This window comes from Fringilla coelebs (assembly GCF_963513975.1).
Source record: "Fringilla coelebs genome assembly, chromosome: 8".
NCBI lineage: Eukaryota > Metazoa > Chordata > Aves > Passeriformes > Fringillidae > Fringilla > Fringilla coelebs.
In genome coordinates, this window is record NC_140066.1 from 35,005,911 (window position 1) to 35,032,715 (window position 26,805).

Consider the following 26,805-nt stretch of genomic DNA (forward strand, 5'->3'; position numbering starts at 1 on the left):
AAGTAACTCCAACGTTTGGATTTGGGGCTCAGTCTAACTCCAAGTAACAGATTGTTATGGAATGGTGACCCCAAGGGGGTAATTTTGAAAAGCTGCTTCTGAAAAGCTGGAATTTGATATTTTGGAGTTGTGAAAAGCTGGTCCCAGCTGATGGGCCATGGAGGGTGGGGTGTCCCTGGTGAGCTGAGGGCAGGAACCCAAGGTCCTGCTGCTCCACAGACTTCAGTGCCCCAGGTGGGGATGGGGATGGAGGGGTCTGTGGGACCTGGCACCTCCCAGAGCTGTTCACTTTCCTTGCAAACACGAGCAATGAAGGGTTTAACTCCAGCAGGAAGGGGCTTGGAGCCCCCTGGGATGGTGGAGGGTGTCCCTGCCCGTGGCAGGGGAGGGGTGGGATGGGCTTTGAGGTCCCTTCCAGCCCAAACCATTCCTGGTTCCCTCTCAACATGAGTTCCTGATTTCCTCCATTCCTTTGGAAAAGGGAGGAGCACTTCTGTTCCCAGCTGTTTTGTAAACACTGAAGGGAACACTTTTGGGAATGCTGCATGCAGCCTGGATTTCTTGCCCTGATGACATAATGGGGCAATAAAGCCCTAAGCACTAATGAGGTCACGGGAGAGCAATTCCAGTTAAACTGTAACCTGGCACTGCCTGGGATGGGTCAGCACAGTCCCTGACTTTTCTGAAGGAAAAGGAAAACAGCTGCAATCAACCCAGCTGGAAGTGGGAGCAGCTCCTGGTGCCTGGGATTCCAGCCAAGAGGGAGCTGCCGTGCCAGCTCACCTGCTCCAGGTAGGAGAACCCCCAGGCAGCTGGAAAAGCAGGCACTGGGGCTTGGGATTCTTCTCCTGGAATCACGGAATGGTTTGGGTTGGAAGAGACCTTAGAGCCCAACCCATTCCACCCCTGGTCAGGGACACCTTCCACTGTCCCAGGGTGTTCCAGGCTCCATCCAGCCTGGCCTTGGACACTTCCAGGAATCCAGGAGCAGCCACAGCTTCTCTGGGGAATCTTTCCAGGGACCAGCAGGGTGTTGGGGTTTATGGGTGGAAAGCAGGAAGAGCAAAGAGAGCAGGTGACTGTTGTCTCCTCATTCCCCTTTTTGGTGTTTTGTTGGTTTTTTTAATTAAACTACCAAATTTTTGAGGTTGGCACTTGCTCTTGGTGTGGCCTATGGCTTTGTCAGCCTGCAGTGACAAGGCTTTTGTCTCTCATTTTTAATTCTGTTCTCTGAATTGATGGTGCTTATCCTTGCAAATGTGACTTTTGTAGCACTGAGAGGCTGGAGCAGGACCTGAGCTGGGGGGGAAACACAAATCCCACCAATCTCTCCACTCTCCTCTGTGTTACCTAGGGTGTTTCTCTGATTTTTTTCCCTGCTTTAGGAGGATGCAAGGGATGGGTATCAATTTAACCTGCTCTGAAGCAGCTGGTGCATCCTTGGGAGAAGGAGCAGGACTCCAGATCTGTGGCAGAGCCACGTGACACTGGAGGTTTTGTTGGCCTATTTTCTCCCAGCCCAGGTTTTACTCTTGAGCTGTCAGGTCAGATGAGGATTCAGTTCTGTGGCCAAAATAGAAATTAGCCATGTGTGGTAATCCATTAATCCCTGGAAAGAATGCCATTTATTCACGTTTTGGGGAGCTGACAACGCCTCCTGGGGCTGCAGGGGGAGCTGGCCAGAGGTGTCCCAGGCTGCCCTGATCCCTGAGCTGAGCCCTGAGCCCCTGCAGCTCCATTCCAGCTGCTCTGGGGCTGGGAGCAGCCTGGGATGGAGGAGAGGTGAAGGTCCCTAGGCCTGTGAGATGTTTTTTTACCCAATTGCAGAGAGAAGCTTCTGAGCCCCTTTCCTTTCTAAAGGGACAAAGGATAGTTGTGTCACTGTGTCAGCAGGGAGCACGTCCCTCTAGGAAGGTGTCCCAGAGCAGCAATAAAGGACAGGAAAAATCAGTGGGGTTAAACCTGAGGTGCCTGGGCCATTCAGAATAGAATCACAGAATCTTTTCAGATGGAAAAGCTCTCCAGGGTCATCCAGTCCCAGCTGTGCCCCATCCCCACCTTGTCACACCTGAGTGCCACCTCCAGGAATTCCTGGGACACCCCCAGGGATGGGCACTGCCACCCTCCCTAGGCAGTGCCAGGGCCTGAGCACCTTTTCTGTGACAAAATTCCTCCTGATGTCCACCCTGAGCCCCTCTGGCACAGTCTGAGGCCAATCTCCTGTCCCTTTGCTCCTTCCCTGGGGGCAGAGCCTGACCCCTGCATATCCAGGGAATAAAGGCTGGATGCAGTAGGATACGAGTTCATAAATTCATTTAATTCTTTTTTTTTTGTTTTGTTTTAAAAGCAGTTCCTATTTCTTTTTATAGGAGTTGCCCTACAGCAGAGCTGTGTAATAATAACAGTTTGTCTCTCCCTGGATCTTTTCCTTTCCACTTTTACCAACAAGAGGTTTCTTTTGTAGCACGTGGTTGTCCTTCCCTGCTCAGCAGTGCTTTGCTCCCTGCCTGTTCTCTCAGGAGAGTTGTTACTATTTTTTCCTCCTTGTTTTACCAGGCTGTATCATGACTCGGTGCCTTTGTGAGTAAGGAAAATGTGGGAAACGCTGCTGTGCCTGCAGCAGTGGGTTTTTGCTATTCCTTTTGTGCAGAAAATGGTAATGTTGCAGGCCTGTAAAAATATAAATATAAACATATAAACAGAGAGTAAAATTCACAGGGGTTTTGTGGGATTTTTTGTGGGATTTCAACTTGGGCACCTCCCCATCCACCCCAGTGGGAAGAGAAGGGACAGAGGGGAAATGGTCTCAAGCTGTGCCAGGGGAGGTTTAGATTGGAAATTAGGGAAAATTTCCTCCTGGGAAATTTTCCTGCCCAGGGCAGTTTGGAGTCCCCATCCCTGGAGGGATTCAAAATCCCTGTGGATGTGGCACCTGGAGACATGGGGCAGAGGTGGCAGTGCTGGGAATGGTTGGATTTGATGATCTTAAAGGTCTTTTCCAGCCTTAATTCCATGATTTTCTGCTTGGTCCTGCTGAGCCCAGTCCTTTGCACCCACCTCAGCTGCAGCTCCTGGATTCCCTTGGAGTTTTCCTCCTCCTCTCTTCAGGAGCTGGAGATGCAAAGGGCTTTGGCCAAAGCCAAAAATCTCAGGATGTGCATAATCTTCGTGGCTGTGTTTATTTCTGATAAACTGAGGGACACCACAGCGTGTTCCAGCCACACTTTATCACATCCCAGAGAATTTTGTTGGTGTTTTTTTTTTTAATCACATCCCAGAGAACAGATTCCAGGGGTCTGGCAGGGAATTGGCATCTGGAAAACCCTCCTGACAGGGATTTGGAGAGAAGCACTGATGCTCCTTTCCCTTTCTGCTCTCCTGGAAACCTTCCAGCAACTTCAATTATTCTGTGGGAGTTTTTTTAAGGAGCTGGATGTATTTTAAGGATGAGAAAGTGAACTGGAAAATCAGCCCCTGCCAGGATTGAGTACCTGAAACTCCAGTGGATTTCAGCAGCCTTTGCTGAGGGTGGAAAGCATCCCAGCATTCAGCACCTCTTCCCTGTGAATCCCACTTTTATTCTGCCTTTATTCCACAGTTCCAAATCCTCCCTCCTTTCCCTTCCCTTTGGTTCCATTCAGTGCTGCTGTGTGTCCCAAGCTTTCTAATTATAAATATAATATAATTATAAATAGTTAATTTGGGACATTTATATAATGCTCTAAATGATGCAGCACAGTTTGCAGGGAGGTGTTGAACACAATGAACTGACTAATCCCAAGAATGGGATTGGGAAAGAATGGGATTGTAAAACCCCAAGAATGGGATTAGATTGTAAGACATTTAGGCTGCTTAAATTAGAAATAGTAGTAGAAGGAATTGAAGGAATAAATAAGTAGGAAGCTGGACTGGGGGGGGAAAAAAAAGAAAATAAAGTTTGATGCTAATAATATTTTTTATTATATTTTTTTCACTCATTGTATTAGGAAATAAAAATAAACATTAACATCGAGCTTCCCAAGTGTCTGTCCAAGGAATAGCAGCTGTGTGCTGAGTTTGAGGTTACTCCTGGGTGTAGGACCAGGCTTTGGAGAGGCTGGGAATGGCTGGGAATATTTCACTTCTGAGTAACAGCTGTGAGAGCAGTGCAAAGGTGGTGTGAAAGTTGTTGTCACGGGAGATTTCTCTACATTTGAGCTTATCCAGGGATTATTTCTGGTGGATTATCCCACTTTACATGGAAAGGCAGGATTTTCTAATGGTTATTCTAATGACTGCCAAATTCCTGGGTTTTTTAGTGTGTGGTGAGGCAGGACTGTGTAATGCCCTGTGGAAATTGTACTGATAAATTCAATGTATTACCCTGAAAGGGGGAGCTCTGGGGAGCAGCATTTGCAGGGACAGAATTTTAGCAGTGGCTGCAGAGCCACCATCTGGATAAATCCTGCCACAAAGCAAAGGTTGTGTGAAATTGTTTCTAAATCAAGCAGGACTGGCTAATGGCTGAGATGGGAGCCTCTCCTAATTAATCTGTTCATTAGTGATTGGGTAAATCACAACAAATTAATAACAACATTTATTTCCCACCTCTGTTGAGAGGGATTGGAGTATTTCTGGACCTGTTTATTTGCCTCCATCGATGAGTTTCCCTGAATTAAGAAACAGCACGTTCTCATCACACTTTTCCTCCAATTTTCTTCACACTGGAGATGATTTTCTGGTCTCACCAACGCTGAAATTCTGTGTTTAGAAAGCAGGCTCAGCTGGGGCAAACATTCCCCCATGGAATCCATCCCTGGAGCCCCCATCTGTGGCTGAGGGAGTCAGGTGGGATCAGGAACCTCTAAAAGTGTGTGTCAGAGGGACTCAGAGCTTTCTGGTGTTACTGGGCTGCTTGGGGTAAAACACTTTTCCTCTTTGTTCTGAGTTTTCCTCTTATCTCTGGGAATGACTCCCAGGATTGTTTCCCCAGTGTCCTCAGATGGCTTTTTTCATGGAGGGAGCATTTTGGCCCAGATGTCTGGTGCTGTCTGTTAACCATGGCTAGTGTGAGTGTGGGATGTAAAACCTGAATTTTCAGTGTGCACAAGTTGCATTTCCTTTTTCTTTTTGCATCAAAACTGAACATTCAGTGCTAAGGCGATGGGAGAGCATAAAACAGGGTTTAAATAAATTTAAATTTCAAGCAAACATTGCTTTTACTTTTAGCTTCCTTCTATCACGAGGGTAAAAAAAAAAAAACCAAACCATGATATCGATTTGACCTGAAAATTTATCTTCTGCTTTGCTTCCTTGCAGGTGCAGGATGGAAGGCCCCTGCTCGCTCCTGCTGCTCTGTGTTAGTTTCATTTTTGCACGAGCTCTGCCACCCAATGGAACAGAACTGCCCAAAACAACCACAGCCACCAGTAAGGAGTGACCTGGGGGGCAGGATGGGCACGGACTCGGGGTGTCCCTGGGGCACAGCCCAGGAGCTCTGGCAGGACTCTGACCCCTCTGATGTGCCAGGCTCCTCTGGGTGCTGCTGGGTTTCACTTTCTCTTTGTCCTGGCAGGGAGAAACATGGCAGAGCTGGGGGAGCTGCAGGGGGATCTGCCAGGGGGGTCTGAGGGGATGTGGGCATGGATAAAAGGAAATAAATGTTCATTAGACAGCAGGATGGACAGATGGAAACACCAGGAGGAGCCTTGGGACACAGTCTGTGCTTTCATGCAAAGGCTGGAGCAGGGTGTGCAGTGCAGGTGTCCTGTGGAGGGTCCTGGCAGGTGAGAAACAGGAGAGTTGTTCCAGGAGCTGAGAGTGATCCCCTCCTCTCCTGATGCCTTGTTCAGGCTGCCCTAGAGCAGAGACCAGAGTTCCAGAACAAAGCAGGGATTTATCCAAAGGATCCTCCATGGACCCACCTGGGGCAGCACCAGAGCCCAGCCAGGGCTGCACCCAAGATGACCCAAAATGGCCCCAAAATGCCCGGCCGGGCACGGGGTCTCTCCCTGGGATCAGCTCTGCTCCATTTGCACCTTGCAGTTCATTGTCCCATCCCAGCTTCAGCCCCTGCAGTCCCACCCTGCTTGTTTTTCTCTCTCCAGCCCACGGGGTTTGTGCTCCTGGCCTGAGATTTGGCTCATTTGTCCTTGGTGCCCAGCTGGAGCAGGAATTGTTTTGTCTCCCTGCTCTGTGCACAGAGCTCAGCATCCCTGATGTGAGCCCAGCCCCACACACTAAAGCAGCCCAGAATGTGAAACACAGAAAAGCCAAACCTGAGGCATCCCTCTGGGCCACCACAGCACCTCATCCTCATCCTCATTTCTGCTGGCAGAATTTCTTCCTCCCCATCCCCTCCCAGAACCACGTCCTGACCCCTGCCAGTCCTGGGGGGATTGTTCAGGGGAATTTGGGGGCTTTGGGGAAGTGCCAAGGCTGAGCTGGACAGGGCTTGGAGCAGCCTGGGGTGGTGCAGGGGTCCATCTCTGGGACCATCTCTGGGGCCCCTTCCAGCCCAAAGCAGGGAGGTGAAGCTGCTGATGTCCCATGTGAGCCATGGCCACGTTTTGATGAGTGTTCAGGTCACTGTTGTTGACACCCAGTGCTTCACAGAAGGCTGATTTGTTGCTTTATTTCCTTTTGATCTGTCTGTGAACTTTACACCCCTGGAGAAGGAGAGGAATCAAAAGCCAGGCCGGGCTCGTGGCCCCTTGGATTGGTTTGGTTCTTGCTGTAGTAATTTAAATGGAAGTAGGGGAGATTTAGATGGGATATTGGGAAGAAAATGAGGGTGGGCAGCCCAGAGCAGCTGGGGCTGCCCCTGGATCCCTGGCAGTGCCCAAGGCCAGGCTGGGCAGGGTTTGGAGCAGCTGGGACAGGGGAAGGTGTCCCTGCCGTGGCAGGGGTGGAACAGGATCATTTTGAGGGTCTTCCCATCCCAAACCACTCTGAGATTTGCTGCTAATTCAGGTGTGAGCATTTGCCTTCTCCAGACTCTGAGCACTCCAGAGCTCAGCAGGGGAAGGGGAGGCTGGGGAACAAGGGGCTCCACCATCAGCAGTGACAATCTGAGTGTGGCTCTGCTGAGTGCTTCCAAAAAACCCAAATTATTCATAGGAATGAAGCTTTAGCCGAGTGTGAATTTGCTAATTAATCAGGTTGAAGTATTGTCAAGTAGGTTTTGGTCCCTGCTTCTTGTCTGGCACCTGGAGCTGTAGAAAAACAAGTTACTAATATTGGGCTGAATATGTCAGAATATGGGAATTGAGAAGGGGAAGTCACTTGTTGTTTTTATCATTTCCCAGAATCTTAATAACATGAGGACCAACGGAGTTTTGCCATCAGCGTTGTTCATCTTCAGAGTTTAATTCCAAATTGTGTTGGATTTAAGACTGATAATATGGATAAGAGTAATCTGATCATCCCTGTTTTAATTAAATCTTAATTTTGGTGATATGATTCAGAAATGATTGGTGTGACTAAACTGTTTTGCCTAAATATCAAAGCCTTCCTGGCTTTGCAGTGAGGAAGAGTTTTGTCTGACAGACAAGTTAGGTGCACCCTGAAAATTACATTGCTGCAGAAAGAGAACCAAGATAATTGGATTATCTAATAAATTTGATAGCCATTGAACTAATACAGCATTTTAAAATACAAAAATAAAGATTTTTGATTGAAGCCTAAAGAAAACTCCATTTAACAGACTATGGAAAGAACTAAAAGAGCCTAAAAAAAAATCAGCTTTCCTTTTGCATGCTAATTTGATGTGTGATCCCAAAAGATACTTTTGATTCTGAAAGGAACAGGTATAAATGATTCCATGTCATTATTTGAGCTGCCTTGATTTTTTCAAAGATTTGCTGAATTACAGTATCAGCTTTATTCTTATTTAAAACATGATTACCTTGTCTGGATGGGTCGATTTTTAGCACTGCTGCCATTTTACCTCCTACAAGAACACCCTGAAACTGCAGCCATGAAATTGGTGCCTTGAAATTTCCCTTTCAGAAAATGAGAATATTCTGGGCTTTACTGCACTGCCATTTACTGGAAATTTGCCCTGATCTTTACTCCAGGTATTCAACTGCATCAAATAAATATAAACCATCAAACCACAGAAGGGTTTGGGTTGGAAGGGAGCATCTAGTCGTGACTTCCAAGCTCATATTTATTAGGATTTGCATAAATAAATGTATATTTCCAGTAAGGACACCTTAATGCTCCCAGATCCTTGTTACAGACTGTTTATTCACGATATTGTCTGTGACTATCCTGTAACTCCTGGTAACTCAAATATTTGAGTTCCCCAGGATTAATCATAGTCTGGATTGTTTTACTTCCTCTTGTATTTTTACTCGTGGAGTTGTTGAGATGTGCAAGAGCTGCAGTTGTAAACCTTTAAATGCCTTTCCAAATGTTTACATTCCGCTGCTGTTTACTCCAGGAGGGCTCCTGGAATCCTCACAATCCCCTCCCATCACCCATGTCTGAACCTGCAGAGGGGGTGAATTTATCAGAGGAGCTGCAGGTTTGAAGGCAGCAAAATGGGGCAGCTTTGGGGCTCCTCTTCAGGGCTGGTTTCAGCTTCCAACGAGTCCCTGGCAATGTGAAAATAAAGTTTAGTGCCTCTCCACTCTGGAGAGAGCCCACCCAGGACAGCGAGTGCAGCCCTGGGGAGGAGCTGGGGCTGTGGGGATGAACCCAAACGTTCACTGGGATGGAGGAAAGGCTGGGATTGCTCAGGCTGGAGAGGAGAAGCCTTGGGGTGACCTCACTGTGGCTTTCCAGGGGCTGCAGGAGAGCTGGGGAGGCACTGGGGACAAGGATGGAGGGACAGCACACAGGGAATGGCTCCCAGTGCCAGAGGGCAGGGATGGATGGGAGATTGGGAATTGGGAATTGTTCTCTGGCAGGGTGGGGAAGGGATGGGATGGAATTCCCAGAGCAGCTGGGACTGCCCCTGCATCCCTGGCAGTGCCCAAGGCCAGGCTGGACACTGGGGCTGGAGCAGCTGGGGCAGGGGAAGGTGTCCCTGCCATGGCTGGGGTGGCACTGGGTGATTTTTAAGGTCCCTTCCCACCCAAACCCTTGTGTGACTCTGTGAACACCCAGGAGGACCCAGAGGTGGGACTTCCCTGTGAGACTCGTGGTGGTTTCATGGAGAAAATGAGGCAGCATCAGAAAACTGAGTTATGCAGAAGGGACCTGGCTTGTTTTATTTGGTGTTTAAATGCCAGAGGGATTCTCTGCAGACACTCAATTCCCAGCATTTGTGGGCAAAGCAGAAATTCAGAAATTGGTGGTTTCAGGTCAGGGGGTGGCCTGGGTGACATTTAAAGGTCCCTCCAGGCCAGACTCAGATTGTGACTGCAGTGCCAGGGGGGCTGTGCTGGCTTTGCCCAGCTCTGAGATGTTGAACTCACATTTACTGGTACTGGTGGTTCAGCTTCTCTTTTCCTGGCTGGGATTGAGCTTTCAGTGCTTGCCTGGGAATCACTTCTCCACAGACACCCCAAAAATGGTGCAGCAGTTCTGTGAAGAGAAGAGAGGGGTGATTTTTTTTATTGTGTAATTGAGTGAAATTTTAACTCCCTCGTGATGCAAACTTGTCATGGGTCTTGTCACAGAGCTGAAGAGAACCAGCACAACCCCAAACCCTGGGGCATTCTGATATGCTCAGGGTGACATTTCTAACTCCATGCAAGTGGCTGCATTTTGTCTGTGAGGGACAAAACCAGGAATTTTTTTTGGTGTTTGTTTCCTTGCCAGCCTTGGCTTCCAGACAGAGTGGCAGAACACCCCACAGAAGGTGTTGGGTGGTTATTCATCCTCATCCAGCCACTCCTTCCAGGAGTGATTTCCTGAACCCCTGCCAAGCTCCTGACTGCAGTTTTGTCATGCCTGTCACTTTTATCTTTATACACCACCTAAAAGTCATCCCTCTTGCCTTTTATTGCCTTCCCTGGCTGTGAGTTATGGTGCTGATTTATGAGCCCTTTTTCCCTGTGTGTCCTGAGCTCACCTGTGCCTCTCCAGGAATTTTTCCCCATGTCCTCTCACCCTGTGGAGCACCCAGAGAGTTTCCAGCTGCCCCCAACACTCAGATGGTTTTGTAGCCATCAGTTCTGGGTATTTCTTTGATCCACAGGAATCCTTTCTATACTTTTGCAGGTGTTGCCTACTCCTAAATATTTTTTTTTTTTTTAATCCCAGAATTGTTTGGGATGGAAGGGAACTTAAAAATCACCCAGTGCCCCCCCAGCCACAGCAGGGACACCTTCCCCTGTCCCAGGTGCTCCAAGTCCTGTCCAGCCTGGCCTTGGGCACTGCCAGGGATCCAGGGCAGCTCCAGCTGCTCTGGGAATTCCATCCCAGCCAGGAATTCCCTCCCAATATCCCATCCAGCCCTTCTGTCAGTCAGCTCTCAAAGACCACTGTAGGAATGGGGGAATAAAACTCCCTGAAGTGTGTAAAAGTAGTTTAAAAGAGAAGAAAATCTGAAATACCAGCAGCAACAGAAACTGCCTTAATTTTGGAGGAGTGGTTGTAGGGTTGTGTTTTGCTTGCTGAAGGTTCAGACTGGGAGTTTGGCTTCCTTAAATAAAACATGTTGGGTTTTTAATGATTTTAATCTGTTCTGTATTGAATTATTCAGTAGAACGAAAAGGTTACAGAAGCATAATGAAAGTGAAAGGTAAAGAGACACTTCCACAAAGCACTGTGAACAGAAGGGTGAGACTCAGAGTTTGTACCAGATATAACAAAGATGTTCTTTAATCTCCATCCTGAGAAAAATGTCATTATTCCTGCTTGTTCTCATGTTTATATAAAATTTCAGCGAATCAAATCTCTGAGAATTTCAGTGAATAAAATCTCTGTGAAAGGTGGCATTTTCTGTATCTCTATGAAAGGTGGTTCTGAAGCAGCTGATGTGCCTAAGGGCACTGCAGCAAACCTTTTAATGGGCTTCAAATTCAGCTTATAGCTGTTCAACTTTCCCTGATTACAGGGAAATGGAAAAATATCTTGGATTTTCTCAGCAGCAGTGGTTTGGTTGTGCTTTTGACGAGGGAGAAAAAAATTTAAAAATTTTAAAAAAATAAACTTTCAATTTTAGCTTTGCCCATGTCAAGTAATTGTGATGCTTTGAGCAAGCAGAAGCAGACAATGGGGCAGATTTTAGTGCCTGAAGCACAGTTTTTGTGCCTGGTGAGGCAATCCCCGTCTCATATTCCACATTTCTTGTTCCATCCCCAGACTCCACCGAGGAGAACACCCTGCACAAGGAGCTGCTGACGTCCCTGCTGATCCTGGTGCTGGTGGTGATCATTTTCGTGGTGCTGGTGGGGTATTTTTTCAGGTGGGTGGTTTCTCCTGGGCTCAGCCCATCCTTCCCCTGAGCCCTCCCACGGAAGCAGAAGCCGGGCAGAGCCTCGTGCCTGCCCCGCTCTCCCTGCCAGCATGAACAGAAAGAGCTTCTCCAGAATTACATGGTCTGTGAAAAGGGTCTGGGGGGGAAAAACTGCTGCTTTGTCCTTGCCAGAATTGTGGGTTGGTTGATGTGGTGCCTCTGTTCCAGGTTCAGGAGACACAGGAAGGCTGTGGTCAACTCTGGGGACAAGAAGATGCCAAATGGGATCTTGGAGGAACAAGGTATGGGGAGATTTGCTTTCAAACTCTCCCTTTTATTTCTGTCTTTAATTCAGAATTACTCCATGTTTGCTTTTGTTTCTGATATAAGTGACAGGGTTGTTATTAAAGAGAAAATAGTCTGAAAAAACGCAGTCAGAAATGGTTTGGGTTGGAAGGGACCTTAAACTCATCCAGTTCCAACCCTGGTGCCATGTGCAGGGACATCTCCCAGCCCTTGGCTGTCCCCTCCAAGCTGTAGAGATCCATATTTAGCAATCATACTCGAGCAGTCTATGGAAAATCTTAACTTTCAGTCGCTGGTTTGAAATAGGTTTCACTTTGTGATGCAGCAAATGTTTCTGTGTAAAACCTCCCTGGGCTCTTTGGAGCTGTTTTACCGGGGTGCCAGCTGAGATCCATGTTTGTGACACTGTCACCTTTGTATCTGGGGAAAGAGCTGCAGTATTTCTCCTTAAAATGGGGGGAAAAGTCCTTAACACTTTGTGAACACACTGGGTGTGTTCACAAACACAGGCAGGGGGTTCAGATGGGGCAGTTTGAAGCCAGAGGCACTGAAATAAAACTCTCTGAGGAGTTCCAAATGTTTCCCCCCGGTCTGAGCTGTGCTGGGTTTGTTTCTGCTCACACCTGGAAGGGCTGGGCAAGTTGTTTTAATCTCATACCATAGAAAAATGATCAAGTTAAAGATAAAATAATCCATCTGTGGTTTGTGTCAGCCCCACTTGGCCACGTGTGAAGGGATGAGTGGGCTGAGGAGGGTGACAGTCAGAGGAAAAGTCAAAACCCTAAAAATACCCATCAGCTTCCTGCTGGGGTGTTCCTGTGCACAGGGCAGCAGCTCCTCGTGGGGCACAGTCTCTGTTGGCTGCCAAGTTCAAGCTAAATTATTTATTATTTGTAGTATTAGCATTATTCCCCCTCAAAATGAAATAATCTGGCAGCACCTCTTTGGTGATAGGTGCCAAAAGCCGTCCTTGCCCTCTCACAGAGAGAACCCTCTCCTTTCCTGAATAAAACTTGGTCACTTTTGAATCCAGTGGAAGTAGAGAAATCCTTCATTTCACCAGCAGTGGTTCTTCTTGATCCCACTGTGCTCTCAAAGCAGCCACTTGGCCTAGGATTTGGTGTTTTAATTTCCTTTAAATCCCCTTTAGCCCTTCAGAGTGCAATGGCAGCAGTTTGCTTGGGCATCTCTCAGCACCAAGGTGAATTTGTAGCTGGGACCTGTGGCTCTGGCCATGCCTTTAACACGTGCTGCCCTTGTGCTGACAGAGCAGCAGCGGGTGATGCTGCTCAGCAGGTCTCCCTCGGGCCCCAGGAAGTATTTCCCCATCCCTGTGGAAAACCTGGAGGAGGAAATCCGGATACGCTCGGCCGACGAGGGGAAGCTCTTCAGGGAGGAGTTTAATGTAAGTTTTTACACATGGATGGCTGAAAATGGGGGGGAAAACCAAAATATCTGCAAGCATTAATAATTCTGTGTTTGGTGCATGATTGGTGCCGTTCCTACGGGTTCTGTCGTGTGTGGGGATAAAACCTGGAATTTCATCTGGATAAAACCTGGAATTTTTACTGATTTGTGGTGCTGAATTGCTATTCTGTGAACTGTTTGCCTCTTGCTAGCATTTTAAGAAAGCCTTTAGTGTTTGCCTGAAGCTGGAGGAGAGCAACATTGAATAGAAATCTCTTCAGCATTGATTTTCATGATGATGCTGTTTGGGTGTTTCACCTCCATGGGAAGTACTCAGAGGAGAGGACACACGGTGGCCTTAACATTGTCCTGGTGGGATTTGAATTCTTTTTTCCTGATAATTTGACTTTTTTGCTCTTGGTCACCATGCCAGTGCTCCCCTCCTTGCAGCACAGAGTTTCTGTGAGGTGTCTCAGCTCTCAGGGTTTTCCTGTTGAGCAGGATTTTGTGCTCATAGGGATGAGCTGCACCTGGAGTCTGTGCTGAGCTCCTGCAGGATTCCTGTGGAGGAACACAACACCAGGAGCCGGAGTTTGGGGCTTTTTCCAGATTTTTAATGACTTGACTTCCCTTCCCTCCACAGCAGAAGCAAAGCAGGAGTTTAAATGTCAGGCGTGGATTAGTGAGAGCCAAGGCACGTGTTGATTAGGCAGGCTGCTGAGTTAATTGGGAGGGCTTCTTAATTGGGAGCATATTTAGAGCTGCACTTTGCTTGATGATAAATTTAAACCACAGACTTTTGCCTTATCAGACAAGGGAGCATTGTGGAAATCCTTCTCAAAGCTGAAAATGAAAGTGAGGACCAGCCTGGTGCGCGCTGGTGAATTTTGACTCTCCTGGTGAATTTTGACTCTCCTGGTGAATTTGCTCTGAGGTTCAGAGTGAAACAAACCATCTGTTTGCATTTTTCAGCCCCTCTTTGCTTTGGTAATGTTCTGCCCCATGCTGTGAGCATGTGGGATTCTGTCCACACCCAAAAACCTGGGGTCTGATCCCCAAAAATGAGCAGTGATGGGGTTGATGCTCAATGTGGTTTTTTTTTTCCCTGTGGCTGGATGAGCTGTCTGCTCCAGCCTGGGAGGGCTGGAAGTGTCCCAGGCCAGGTTGGACAGGGCTTGGAGCAGCCTGGGACAGGGGAAGGTGTCCCTGCCACGGCAGGGTGGCACTGGGTGGGATTTAAGAGATCCTCCCAGCCCAAAGCATTCCATGGGTCTCTGGTTCTGTGCTTCAGCCCTGCCCTGGGGATGCTCCAGGGATCTCTGCCCACTCCACATCCCACATGTCAGGGGCCAGGCACCCCTGGGAACGCAGATGCAGGAGCTCCAGTGGGAATTAGGGACAAATTTGGGCTGAAAATGGTGAGTTCTGGGAGCCAGGCACGTGCACCAACCTGCGGAGTTTGGTCCCAAGTGATTTTTTTGGTAAAAAGAAACCTGACATTAAAAGATGAAGACACCCAGCAGGGAGGAAAGAGTTTTGAGGACAGTTCCTGACTTTGAGGACAGTTCTCTTGGATTTATGTGCCTTATGGTGCTCTCTAGCACCTTTGATTTTGTCCTTAAAGCCTGCATGACCCTTAAGAGGGCCATTGCACCCCTTGGACACTCACCAGAGTGGCAGAGGCTCCTTCTCTTTTTCTGTGATTCCTTTGTGAACATTGGGCACTGGAAGAGTGTGTTCTTTCTTCACAGGGAAAAAAAAAATTAAAATAAAATTGATTCCTTTCTGTAAAGGCCCCAGCTCTGCTGATCATCCCTGGAAGTTTGGGATTGTCACCTTGATTTTCAGATTAATTACTGAAAAGCTTCCCCTGAGAGCTTTCTTTTGAAATTTGAATTCTGGCCTGAGTAAGGCCTCCCTCGGTGCTGAAAAAGGAGGAAATGTGCAGATCCTGGCTGGGCTGAGCCTCTCCAGGCTGCAGGGGCAGTTTAGGGTCAGGGACAGCTCGGGCTGGGGTGGCACAGATGAGGCAGGGCCGGCAGGACCCGTCAGCTCCTCGTGATGATCCGGGCTGCTGGCAGGGTGGATTTGGGAGGATGTGCTGGGTGATTCACATCCTGCCCGTGGGTGGGAGCAGGAGCTGGGCTCTGGGCTCTGGGCTCAGCACCCACCCTGGGGCACAGGAGCTGCCTGGGACGGTGCCAGGGCCCTGCAGGGCTCAGGAGCGCAGGAGATCTCCCAAAGTTCATCCCTCTTTATGTGTTTTTCACAGGAAAATCCAGAACTTCTCGGGCTGTTAATTGAAAATTGGGTGCCTGACTTGAAGAGATTGTGGTTAAAAAGATGATTATTTCATAGGGTCACAGAATGGTTTGGGTTGGAAGGAGCTCAATGTTCATCCAGCTCCAACCCCTTGCCATGGGCAGGGACACCTCCCTCTATTCCTTTTTTGGTTTTGTGTTTCATAAATGTACTTTAGTCAGCAGAGTGGGCTGATAAAAAGCCACGAGCTTCATTCAGATGAGGAATTACCAGCCTGACAGCAGCTTTCTTCCTCAGCCCTCTTTCAGCCTCCTCTCTTTTCCATGCACAGCCTCCTGTGCCACAGCAGCCCCAGCAAACCAAGCCCGCAGTGCAGGGTAGTGTTCCCTGTGTGCAGGGGTCAGGCTGCCTGTGTCCCCTGTGTGTCCCCCCATGTCCCACCGTGTCCCCTGTGCAGTCCTGGGGGTCCCAGCCCTCTCCCTGCCCTGTTTGTCCTGCCCTGTGTGACCCAGCCTGGCAGGGACAGGCACAGGGCTGGCAGAAGCTGCTGCTGCCTTCCCACCCTGCTGGGATCTTCCCTCCCTGGGACCCACCCTGCTGCCCCTGGGGCTTTTGGAGCTCAGCTGAAGGGAATTTCAGGAAGTTCCTTAAGGAACTTCTCCCAGTCTGGTTCTGCTTTGGTGGTGGCAGCACCTCAGTGGTGGAGGAGCTCCACCTTGGGCACCTCCTTGCTTTCATCTTCACCCTCCTCTCTGTTTTTTCCTTTGCTTTATTGCCCTCCATGACTGTTTGGTTTTGGTTTTTTTTCACCTGCACTCAGAACTCAACTCACGCTGCATAAAACCCCTTTATTTTTTATGGGTTAAAATGATTTTAACCCAATAATTTAAAAAATCTTTTATTATTAATAAATAATATAATAATATTATTTAATATAATAATATTATTCAATAATAAGCAATATTAATATAGTATATACTATATATATACTGTATATATAGTATATATATAGTATATATATACTATATATACTATATAGTATATATAAAATATATACTATATTACTATATACTATAGTAATATAGTATATATTTTATATATTATATTATTATATATAGAATTAATTATAGAAAACAATGATATGGTAATCTTCTTATTATATTATAATTCTATTCAATATGATAAATTATGATGCTGTTTATCATATTGTAAACATAATAAAAATAAAATAAACCTATAAAAGCCATGTAATAAATTTACATTAATTTATAATATGAATTATTTTCCCTTCCTCCTTTTCACCCAGGGCTGGGCAGGATGCAAGTTTTCCCTAAGCTGTGCACAGTCAAAATTATTTGTTTTCTAACACATTGACTCTATATATTTTCTTTTTTTTTTTCAGTCATTAACGTCTGGATGTGTGCAGGGAACGTTTGAAATGGCAAATAAGGAGGAAAACAGGGAGAAGAACAGATATCCCAACATCCTGCCATGTAAGCCATTTGCTTTTCTTTCAAACCAGACCACTCATTTTGGCACTGAGCAACTGCTGGTGCTGCTCCTGTGCTGAAAATACTCAAAAAACAACGATTTCACTGCTCAGAAATGCTGTTCCTGTGTTGTCTGTGGTTTGGGAGCTCTGTGCTTTTCCATGCCTCCTGCTTGCAAGGAAATACCCTATTTCAGATTTAATAACTGGCCATTGTCCTTTTCTTTCAGATGATCATTCCAGAGTGATTCTGTCCCAGATTGATGGAGTCCCACCTTCAGACTACATCAATGCCTCATACATAGATGTGAGTTGAGAGCTGCCCAGAGCTGGCCAAACTTTGGGCATTAAAGAAGTAATTCTCTGCCAGCACACCTCAACCTTTCACCCTTTAACTGCTGTGCCCTTTATTTCCACAGGGTTATAAAGAAAAGAATAAATTTATAGCAGCACAAGGTAACTCCTCCTCGTTTCTCTCTCCTCCAGAGCTCAGGGCTGAGCACATTTAATTTTAGATGTGTTTGAGGGGTTGTTTTTAGCTGCAGGTGGTGGTCAGGGGGAGGCTGGGTTTGGAGGTTACAGCTGAGATGAACTTGAGATGTGTGTGAGGTGACCAGGTGCCTGCAGGCAGCTCTGTGGGTTCTGTTCTGGCAGGGGCTCATTTCCCCTTCCTTGCTGGAAATTGGTGTCTCCTGATGAGCCATTCCAAGGGAACCTTGGACCTTGGCATGGGGAACAGCTGCAGAGGGGAAATTCTAAATGTTGCTCCTGTAGTTAAAAGATTAAATCATATTTAAGAGTTAATGTGATAGAGATTCTTCCAGTGCCTGAAGGGCTCCAGGAGAGCTGGAGAGGGACTGGGACAAGGGATGGAGGGACAGCACACAGGGAATGGCTGGAAGCTGAGAGTGGGCAGGTTTAGATGGGATTTTGGGAAGGAATTCTTCCCTGTGAGGGTGGGGAGGAGCTGGGATGGAATTCCCAGAGCAGCTGGGGCTGCCCCTGGATCCCTGGCAGTGCCCAAGGCCAGGCTGGACACTGGGGCTGGAGCAGGTGGGACAGGGGAAGGTGTCCCTGCCATGGCAAGGAGTGGAAAGTAAATGATTAAATGATTTAAATGATCTCTAAAGTCCTTTCCAACTCAGACCATTCTGTGATTCTGTGTATTTCAAGAGAGGAGATTCCTTCTAAAAATGTCGATTTGGGTGCATGATTATGTAAAATAAAACATGAGGGGGGGGTTATTTAATACATAAACACAGAAATGTGGTAGGTTCCAAAGCTGTGCAGGTGTAGCAAACCCAGCTGTGGGGCAGCTCTGGGATCTGCCCCATCCCCTCTCCTGAGCATTTCCCTGCTCTGTCTGCAGGACCCAAGCAGGAAACAGTCAATGACTTCTGGAGGATGATCTGGGAGCAGAAATCAGCCATTATTGTCATGTTAACCAACCTGAAAGAAAGAAAAGAGGTAAGGAGCTTTCACCCTGCTCTGGGTGTCCCCTGTGCTCCAAGAGCAGTTGTGGCTGCTCAGGTCTGACCAGGTGCATTTCTCACCACTTCCTGCCCTGGCCCCTGTCAGCACAGCTGAGTTTCTGCTCCAAAATACAGTTTTCATTTCTAAAATACCCATTTATGTCAGGTGATATCAAGGAGAAAACTCCTGAGGTTTTATCCCAGTGTGAGGCTGCACCTGTGGACGGATTGATTAGGAATGAAGAAAAAAACTCTGCTCATTTTCCTGAGTCTTAGGTTTCAAAATGCACAAAACAAAGAGAAATGAGATCATCTGTGTTGTGGGGGTGCTGCTGTTCCTTCCTGTGCCCCACTCCTCCCCTGAGGACGGCATCCCTTGTTTTCCTCCTGGACTTGATTCTCCTGCACTTTCACTGCAGCTTGATGAGGCTCAAACAGCAAATCCATCAGGCCAGTTCCCAGTGGGAGCAGCCAGAACTGCTAAATCTGGATATTCCTGATGGCTCCAAAGCAGAACTGCTTTGAATTTCTCACAGTCTGCAGTTAAAGGCTTCAAATCAGAGTGAAAACCTCGCAGCCCCCACAGTTGGACGCCCTGTAACAAAGCTGCCAAACTGAAACAAAAGCTGTGGGGGCTCAGTTGGTTAAAAAACAATTCAAAGCTGTTCTCACCTTCTCTGCATCAATGTCAGAAGCTGTAGCAGGGTGCTGAAGTTGTGCCAGATAAGGAGCTCTGTGCACTCACAGCTGTGCTCACCTTCCCTGCATCCAGCTAGGAGAGCCTGGCAGTGAAAGCAAAGTCAGGGTGATAAAAATCCCCGGGTTTGGTTCTGAAATTCCCTGGGTTTGGTTGTGAAACTCCCTGTTTAGTTCTAAAATTCTGTGGTTTTGTTTGTTAAATTCCATGGTTTTGGCTCTAAGATTCCCTTTGGTTGGTTCTGAGATTCCCTTTGGTTGGTTCTGAGATTCCCTTTGGTTGGTTCTGAGATTCCCTTTGGTTGGTTCTGAGATTCCCTTTGGTTGGTTCTGAGATTCCCTTTGGTTGGTTCTGAGATTCCCTTTGGTTGGTTCTGAGATTCCCTGGGTTTGGTTCTGAGATTCCCTGGGTTTGGTTCTGAGATTCCCTGGGTTTGGTTCTGAGATTCCCTGGGTTTGGTTCTGAGATTCCCTTTGGTTGGTTCTGAGATTCCCTTTGGTTGGTTCTGAGATTCCCTTTGGTTGGTTCTGAGATTCCCTTTGGTTGGTTCTGAGATTCCCTGGGTTTGGTTCTGAGATTCCCTGGGTTTGGTTCTGAGATTCCCTTTGGTTGGTTCTGAAATTCACTGGTTTTTGTTCTGAAATTCCCTGGGTTTGATTGTGAAATTCCCAGAGTTTGGTTGTGAAACTCCCTGGGTTTGGCTCTGAGATTCCTTGGGTTTGGTTGTGAAATTCCCTGGGTTTGGTTATAAAATTCTGTGGTTTTGGCTCTGAAATCCCCTATCCTAGGCTCTGAAATTCCCTAGGTTTCGTTCTAAGAGTCCCTGGGTTTGGTTCTGAAGTTCCCTGGGTTTGGTTCTGAAGTTCCCTGGGTTTCATTCTGAAATTCCTTTTGGTTGGTTCTGAGATTCCCTGGTTTTGGTTCTGAGATTCCCTGGGTTTGGTTCTGAGATTCCCTTTGGTTGGTTCTGAAATTCACTGGTTTTTGTTCTGAAATTCCCTGGGTTTGATTGTGAAATTCCCAGAGTTTGGTTGTGAAACTCCCTGGGTTTGGCTCTGAGATTCCTTGGGTTTGGTTGTGAAATTCCCTGGGTTTGGTTATAAAATTCTGTGGTTTTGGCTCTGAAATTCCCTAGGTTTCATTCTAAGATTCCCTGGGTTTGGTTCTGGAGTTCCCTGGGTTTGGTTCTGAAATTCCCTTTGGTTGGTTCTGAAATTCAGTGGTTTTGGTTCTAAAATTCCCTGGGTTTGGTTGTGAAATTCCCAGAGTTTAGTTGTGAAATTCCTGGGGTTTGGCTGTGAAACTCCCTGGCTCTGGTTCTAAAATTCCCTGGGTCTGGTTCTGAAATTCCCCGAGTTTCGTTCTAAGATTCCCTGTGCTTGGCTCTGAAGTTCCCCATGCTTGGCTCTGAAATCCCACGTTCTTGTGCAGGAGAAGTGTTTCCAGTACTGGCCTGACCAGGGCTGCTGGACGTACGGCAGTGTCCGTGTGTCCGTGGAGGACTCCATGGTGCTGGTGGATTACACCATCCGCAAGTTCTGCGTGCACTCGGTGAGGCCTCGGCTGCTCCCCCGCCCCTGGGGATGGAGAAAATCCCAAATGTCCCTTGGAAGGAAGGAATTGAGGCTGTTTGAGAAATCAGAATTTCAGGAATTTGGCTGATTTTAGCCAAACACCACATAATGATTTAGGCTAAAGAACTGTGTGGCTGTTGGCTTTCGCTGCTGTAAATGAACTGTTAATACAAGGATTTGAATATATTTATAATCACTTCTTTTAGAACAACTGCATAGTGATTTAGGCTACATAACTATGTAGATGTTGGCTTTTGCTGTTATAAATTAACTTTTCCCAACTGTTATTCACAAGGATTTTAATACAATCACTTCTGTTTTTAAAACAACCACGTAGTGATTTAGGCTAAATAACTGCGTGGTTGTTGGCTTTTGCTGTTGTAAATTAACTTTTATCAACTGTGGATGGATTGATTAGGAATGAAGGAATCCTTAATCACATTAGGATAAGGAATCCTTAATCACAAGGATTTTAATATATTTATAGTCACTTTTAACTGCTTTTAATATAATAGTTGTGATCTGGCCCCTATGGAATTTGGATTCTCACAACACCTTTTATTAATTATATTTTCATTTAAGATCTGTGTAATAAATATATCATAGTTTTAACTATTCTTTTAAATTATTTTATATTATTTTATTATAGTTTTAACTTTTGCAAAATATAGAATGTTATGCATTTACCTTTTACAAAAATAGCTATAAGTATCAAATAATAACTGATATTCTTGTTTTTGTAACTAACTAACTAACAATAAAAGCAACTCAAACATATCTGTAAAATAACTAATACCTTCTATACACTTAGATAACATTTTTTAAAAAATCAGTAATTATCAACTACTAAAAGCACAAAACCACCATGAAAAATGAGATGTCACACTGAGAGTCTGGGTGTTCCTGCAGCTCCAGGAGGGATGCAAAGCTCCAAGGCTGGTCACACAGCTCCACTTCACCAGCTGGCCGGATTTTGGGGTGCCTTTCACACCTATTGGCATGCTGAAATTCCTGAAAAAAGTCAAGACCTTGAATCCTGCCCATGCTGGACCCATTGTGGTTCACTGCAGGTATGTATGTGCTCCTCAGACCATTCTTGTGGCTTGGCCTGGAGTTATTTATATAGATTTAGAAAATTTTTGCATATTTTTATATATTTTTAAGTATTTTATATCTTTTTTTATATGTATTTATATTTATAGCTATATTTACTCACATGTTTCTATTCAAGGGTAATAATCTGCTGAGTTTTTGAGAGCTGAGAGTAAAACCAATTTCCAGAGCTCTGTCTTTGCTGCCAGTTTAATACTCAAACAGAAGTTGTTGTTCTGCTCTTTGGGGTTTTTCTCTGTGAGGGATCTCCATTGTTTGGTATAAATCTGTTCTTTGTCAGAAAAACAGACTGGTGATAGAAATCTGTGGCCTTTGCCACTCAGTGCTGCTCTGGGAATTCTTCCCCCACTTCTCCCACAGTCAAATTGCAGTTTTTTAATGGAAATTAGCCATGAAATGCCTGAAAAGTTTGGAAGAAAGACTTGAATTCAAGAGACTTAAATGCTGCAATTTTAAAAATGTGCTTCATCCCAATCCAGAACCAATTCCCACTCGCTGGTCACTCACGCAGGCACACCCTGCTGCTGAACTGTTGAAATCTTTAATGAAACTAAAACCAAACTCCCAAAGACTTTGAAGAGAATAATTGCAACCTCTACAGCAGCTGTAAGCTCACCCCTGAGCAGGAAGTGGCTTTTCAGGAGCAATTTTCATTGCAAAGTTAGAATAAAAAGAGCACAGGAGCAGAATGAAAAGAAGAGCAGCTTTGTCTGCCTGGGTCTTGTTTTTAAGCAAAACAAAGTTGTAAATTCCTGTATTTGTTTTTTTTTCCCTGCTAGAAATACTCCCTGGAAATGTGTGTTAGAGTAAAAGAGGGTGTAGAGGGTGTTTGTCCTCCTGGGATTCACCTTCTCCCCCAGGTGTCATGAATAAAAAAAAAATTGAGATGGGAAAAGTAGATTTGAATTGTCTCAGTTGAGAATATTTTTACAGCCCTTTGCTGTGTATGGAGTCTCAGTCTGGGCTTGAGCTTTATTTGGCAGCAGCAGGAAATGCTGTGCTTGGTTTCACCAGCAGAAGGAAAATACAAAATAATTGCATCAATACCTGCAGAGGTTTCAATCCAAAGGGCCAGCAGAGCACACGGGGCCGTTGGGTGTCAGGGTGAGGAGTGGAGGAGGACAGAGGTGACACTGAGCTTCCGTCCCACTCCAGGATGTGACACCACTGAATTGTTGGGAAAAGGAAAGGGAAGCCCATCAGCAGTGAGTAACCATCCATTTTTAGGGAGCCTGTAGGAAAACCTACCCTGGCTGAAAGCTCTGCAGTCAGGTTTGGGAAGTGAATAAAACACTGATAGAGCGTTTGGAAGTCAAGGAGTCAACATGAGGAGTGGCAGGATTTTCTGCTGATTCTTGTATTCTGTAAGTTTTATAGAAATAGAATTTTTTCAGTGGGTGGAGAAGGACTTTGAAGAATGGCTGAGTAAGAGAAAGCAGGCTAGGGATGGAGGCACTCAGGAGGTGACTGCCCAGGGTGGGGAAGTGACCAGCTTCAGCAGGGATGGAATCCAGAGCTGGTCTGGGACCTCTGAGAGGGAACAGGGATGTGTGGAAAGGGAGTGAGGAGCTGAGCTGGGCTGAATCTCCAGGAGTGAGCAGTGAGGGATCAGTGGGAATGGGGAGGGGAGATCCGTGCTCAGAGGTGGCTTCCAGGGCTGTCAGGAGGAGAACAATCTCTTCAGTGGAAATTAAGATGTTGGGACATGAGGGAGATTCCTTGTGGTGCTAGATGGCCAGCATGGATGGATGGAAGGGAGAGGGAAGGGAATCTCCATCATCCCTCCAGACCTCTGGAATAGTGGAGCTCATGGGTTTTGGTTTCCCTGTGGGTAAAAGAGTGTGTGGACATGAAATAATTGTACCATAAATACAATAACTTGATTTTCCTGGTGTTATTGAAAACCTGGTGTTGCCTTGCTGAGAATTGCTTTGTATTTTTGAGCCCCTGAGGGGAGGGGAGATGTTTTTATCGTGTTCCTGGAGGTGTTTGTGGCCACTGCAGCCAAGCAAACTGCCCAGAGGTTAAAGGAGAGCTGCTCATGGCTAGTACAGGATGCCATGCCCTTTTCCTCTGGAAGGAAGAGCTGAAAGTCGCTGGAATTTTGTCATTTCTAACGGCCGTGCTCCCTCTTGTGGCTTTTAAGGATATAAAAACCAAAAAGTGTTTAGGAATGGCAACCTTGGGAAATGTGCAGCTAAAATTCCTAAAAGAATGATTAAACTTTTATCTTAACCTTTAGAGTTGTTATTATTATAGTTATTTATTTTATCTTAGCCTTATAGAGTTATTATAGAATCATTAGAGATGGTCAAGCAGATTTTCTTTTTAAACGTCTTTTTAAATTTAATTCTCATGGCATCAGCTGGGGAGAGCTGGGGTTTTATGCTAGAAACACCCCTCTTTTTTTGCTGTCCATGTTAAAATGAAAAAGGAGGAGGTTTAGATTGGATATCAGGAAAAAGTTTTCACAGCAAGGGTGATAAAGTTCTGGAATGGCTGCTGGGGAGGTGCTGGAGTCCCCATCCCTGGGTGTGTTTAACAAAGCCTGGATGTGGCACCGGGTGCCAGGGTTGAGTTGGGGTGTTGGGGCTGGGTTGGACTCGATGGCCTTGAAGGTCTCTTCCAACCCAGTGATTCTGTGATTCTGTAAATTTCTTCACTGAAAGGGTGACCAGGCATTGGGACTGGCCACAGGGGTGGATCCCTGGAGGGATTTAAAAGCCCTGTGGATGTGGCACTTGGGGACACGGGGGGAACAGTTGGACTCAAGGACCTGAGACAGCTTTTCCAGCCTTACCCATTCCATGATTCCGTGGGATTTAATGTTTCCCAGTCACAGTTCAATCCAGTCTGAGTACAAGGCTCACTGCTGCAGCAGTTCCTGCAGATTTGGGTGATTCCAGGAGGTTTTGTGTGTTTGTATCATGGCAAGGGTCCCCTGAATGGGGAGTAATTAGCACTGACTCCTAATTGCAGAAGGCTGATCCTTTGCTTCATTAAGCTATACTATATTATACTGTACTATTTAGAAACTCATAACCCTTACTGACTGTCCCACAGAGCTTTGACTAATTGGTAAATCCCTCCATACACCACCAGTTACAAACCACCCTTTGGTAAACAATCTCATCACACATTCCACAGGTATCACTGACACATTTCCTGAAAAATCCCTTTGCCAGGATTTTTCTCCTGAGAAGCTGAGAGGCCTCAGAAAAGAAATGTAAACAATAACTATTGGAATGTGGTCTGGAGATGATTTACCAACAGGTGCATCTTTGGTTTCATGTGAGTTGTTTTTACTTGATCACCAATCCCAGTCCAGCTGTGTCAAGGCTCTGAGAGTCATGGGTTTTTATTATTCATTCCTTCCTAGCCTTCTGATGTCTCCTTTCTTCTGTTCTTTTAGTATAGTTTTAGTCACTTTCATATCATTTTCTTTTAATATAATATATATCATAGAACAATAAATCAGCCTTCTGAAACATGGAGTTAAGATTCTCATCTCTTCCCTCGTCCTGGGAACCCTCAAACACCACCCCACACACGTGCCCAGCAACAGGTGCAGCAAGTGGAGATGAGAATTTGTTCTGATTCTATAGTTTTATAATTCTATAGTGTGGTGGTGCTCACAGGGGTCTCAGGGTGAGGGAAGAGATGAGAATCTTGACTCTATGTTTCAGAAGGCTGATTTATTATTTTATGATATATATTATATTAAAACTGTACTAAAAGAGTAGAAGAAAGGATTTCATCAGAAGGCTTGCAAGGAAGGAGAAAGAATGGAATGATAACAAAATCCTGTGTCTGACCAGAGAGAGACACAGCTGGACTGGGATTGGCCATTAATTAAAAACAACCACATGAGGCCAATCCCAGATCCACCTGCTGCATTCCACAGCAGCAGACAATCATTGTTCACATTTTGTTCCTGAGGCCTCTCAGCTTCTCAGGAGGAAAAATCCTAAGGAAAGGATTATTCATAAAACATGTCTGTGACATTATATAATATATATCACAAAACAATAAATCAGCCTTCTGAAACATGGAGTCAAGATTCTCATCTCTTCCCTCATCCTGGGGACCTTCAAACACCACCCCACACACGTGCCCAGCAACAAGTGCAGCAAGTGGAGATGAGAATTGTTCTGATTCTATAGTTTTATAATTCTATAGCTTTAGTATATAATTTTCTTTTAATATAATATATATCATAAAATAATAAATCAGCCTTCTGAAACATGGAGTCAAGATTCTCATCTCTTCCCTCACCCTGGGGACCCTCAAACACCACCCCACACACGTGCCCAGCAACGCGTGCAGCAAGTGGAGATGAGAATTGTTCTGATTCTTTCCTCTGAGCTTTCTCACAGCTTCTCACTGAGAGGAGCATGTCTGTGTGAGAGGAGCATGTCTGTGTGTGCAGGGGCTGTCTCTCTCTGTGTGCAGGGCTGTCTGTGTGTGCAGGGCTGTGTGCTGACGGGTGTTTGCTCCCTCCCCAGCGCGGGCGTGGGGCGCACGGGCACCTTCATCGTCATCGACGCCATCATCGACATGATGCACGCCGAGCACAGGGTGGACGTCTTCGAGTTCGTCTGCAGGATCCGCAACCAGCGGCCCCAGATGGTCCAGACTGATGTGAGTGCACTCCAGTCACCTGGAGTTGCAGCTTTTCCTGGGCAGAGAAGGAAATGCTGCTGTGTTCCCACTCTGCTGGAGCTCAGTGCTGTCGGACAGTTGGGAAATTGGGGCTTGGAGCAGCCTGGGATCAGTGGGAGGGGTCCCTGCCCATGGCAGGGGTGGGATGGATGAGTTTTAAGGTCCCTTCCACCCCAAATCATTCTGGGATTCTCTAATTCAAAAATACACAAAGCTCAGTGAAGGATGTGGGGTGGGGCAGAAGATTAAGGTGGAGAAGACCACTGTGAAACACTTAATTTTTAGGAGCCATTTCCAGGTTTTCCCATGCACAAGAGAGTGGAATGTCCGAGAACATGATTGAAAATGTGAACAAACAAACAGGAAAACTCTGGTTTAGCATAATAATCTCTAATTATTGTTATGTTAATAATTAGAAGATTGCCACCAAACAGTGACAGGGAGCAGTGGTTTTGAAGTTAGATGGGATATTGGGAATTAGGAATTGTTCC

General features: G+C 46.2%; 1 protein-coding gene across 1 annotated transcript in view; it reads left to right on the top strand.

The window, feature by feature from the left end:
• Window positions 1-26,805, top strand: part of PTPRE (protein tyrosine phosphatase receptor type E) — an 82,645-nt gene that overhangs the window by 47,059 nt on the left and 8,781 nt on the right. Inside the window, exons 2-12 of the mRNA XM_084210533.1 lie at window positions 5,299-5,408; window positions 11,239-11,341; window positions 11,561-11,634; window positions 12,907-13,043; window positions 16,710-16,800; window positions 17,027-17,103; window positions 17,216-17,252; window positions 18,166-18,263; window positions 20,397-20,516; window positions 21,449-21,609; window positions 26,158-26,293. Coding sequence (XP_084066659.1) covers window positions 5,306-5,408; window positions 11,239-11,341; window positions 11,561-11,634; window positions 12,907-13,043; window positions 16,710-16,800; window positions 17,027-17,103; window positions 17,216-17,252; window positions 18,166-18,263; window positions 20,397-20,516; window positions 21,449-21,609; window positions 26,158-26,293 — 1,137 coding nt within the window. The 5' untranslated portion in view covers window positions 5,299-5,305. The remainder of the gene's footprint in view (window positions 1-5,298; window positions 5,409-11,238; window positions 11,342-11,560; window positions 11,635-12,906; window positions 13,044-16,709; window positions 16,801-17,026; window positions 17,104-17,215; window positions 17,253-18,165; window positions 18,264-20,396; window positions 20,517-21,448; window positions 21,610-26,157; window positions 26,294-26,805) is intronic.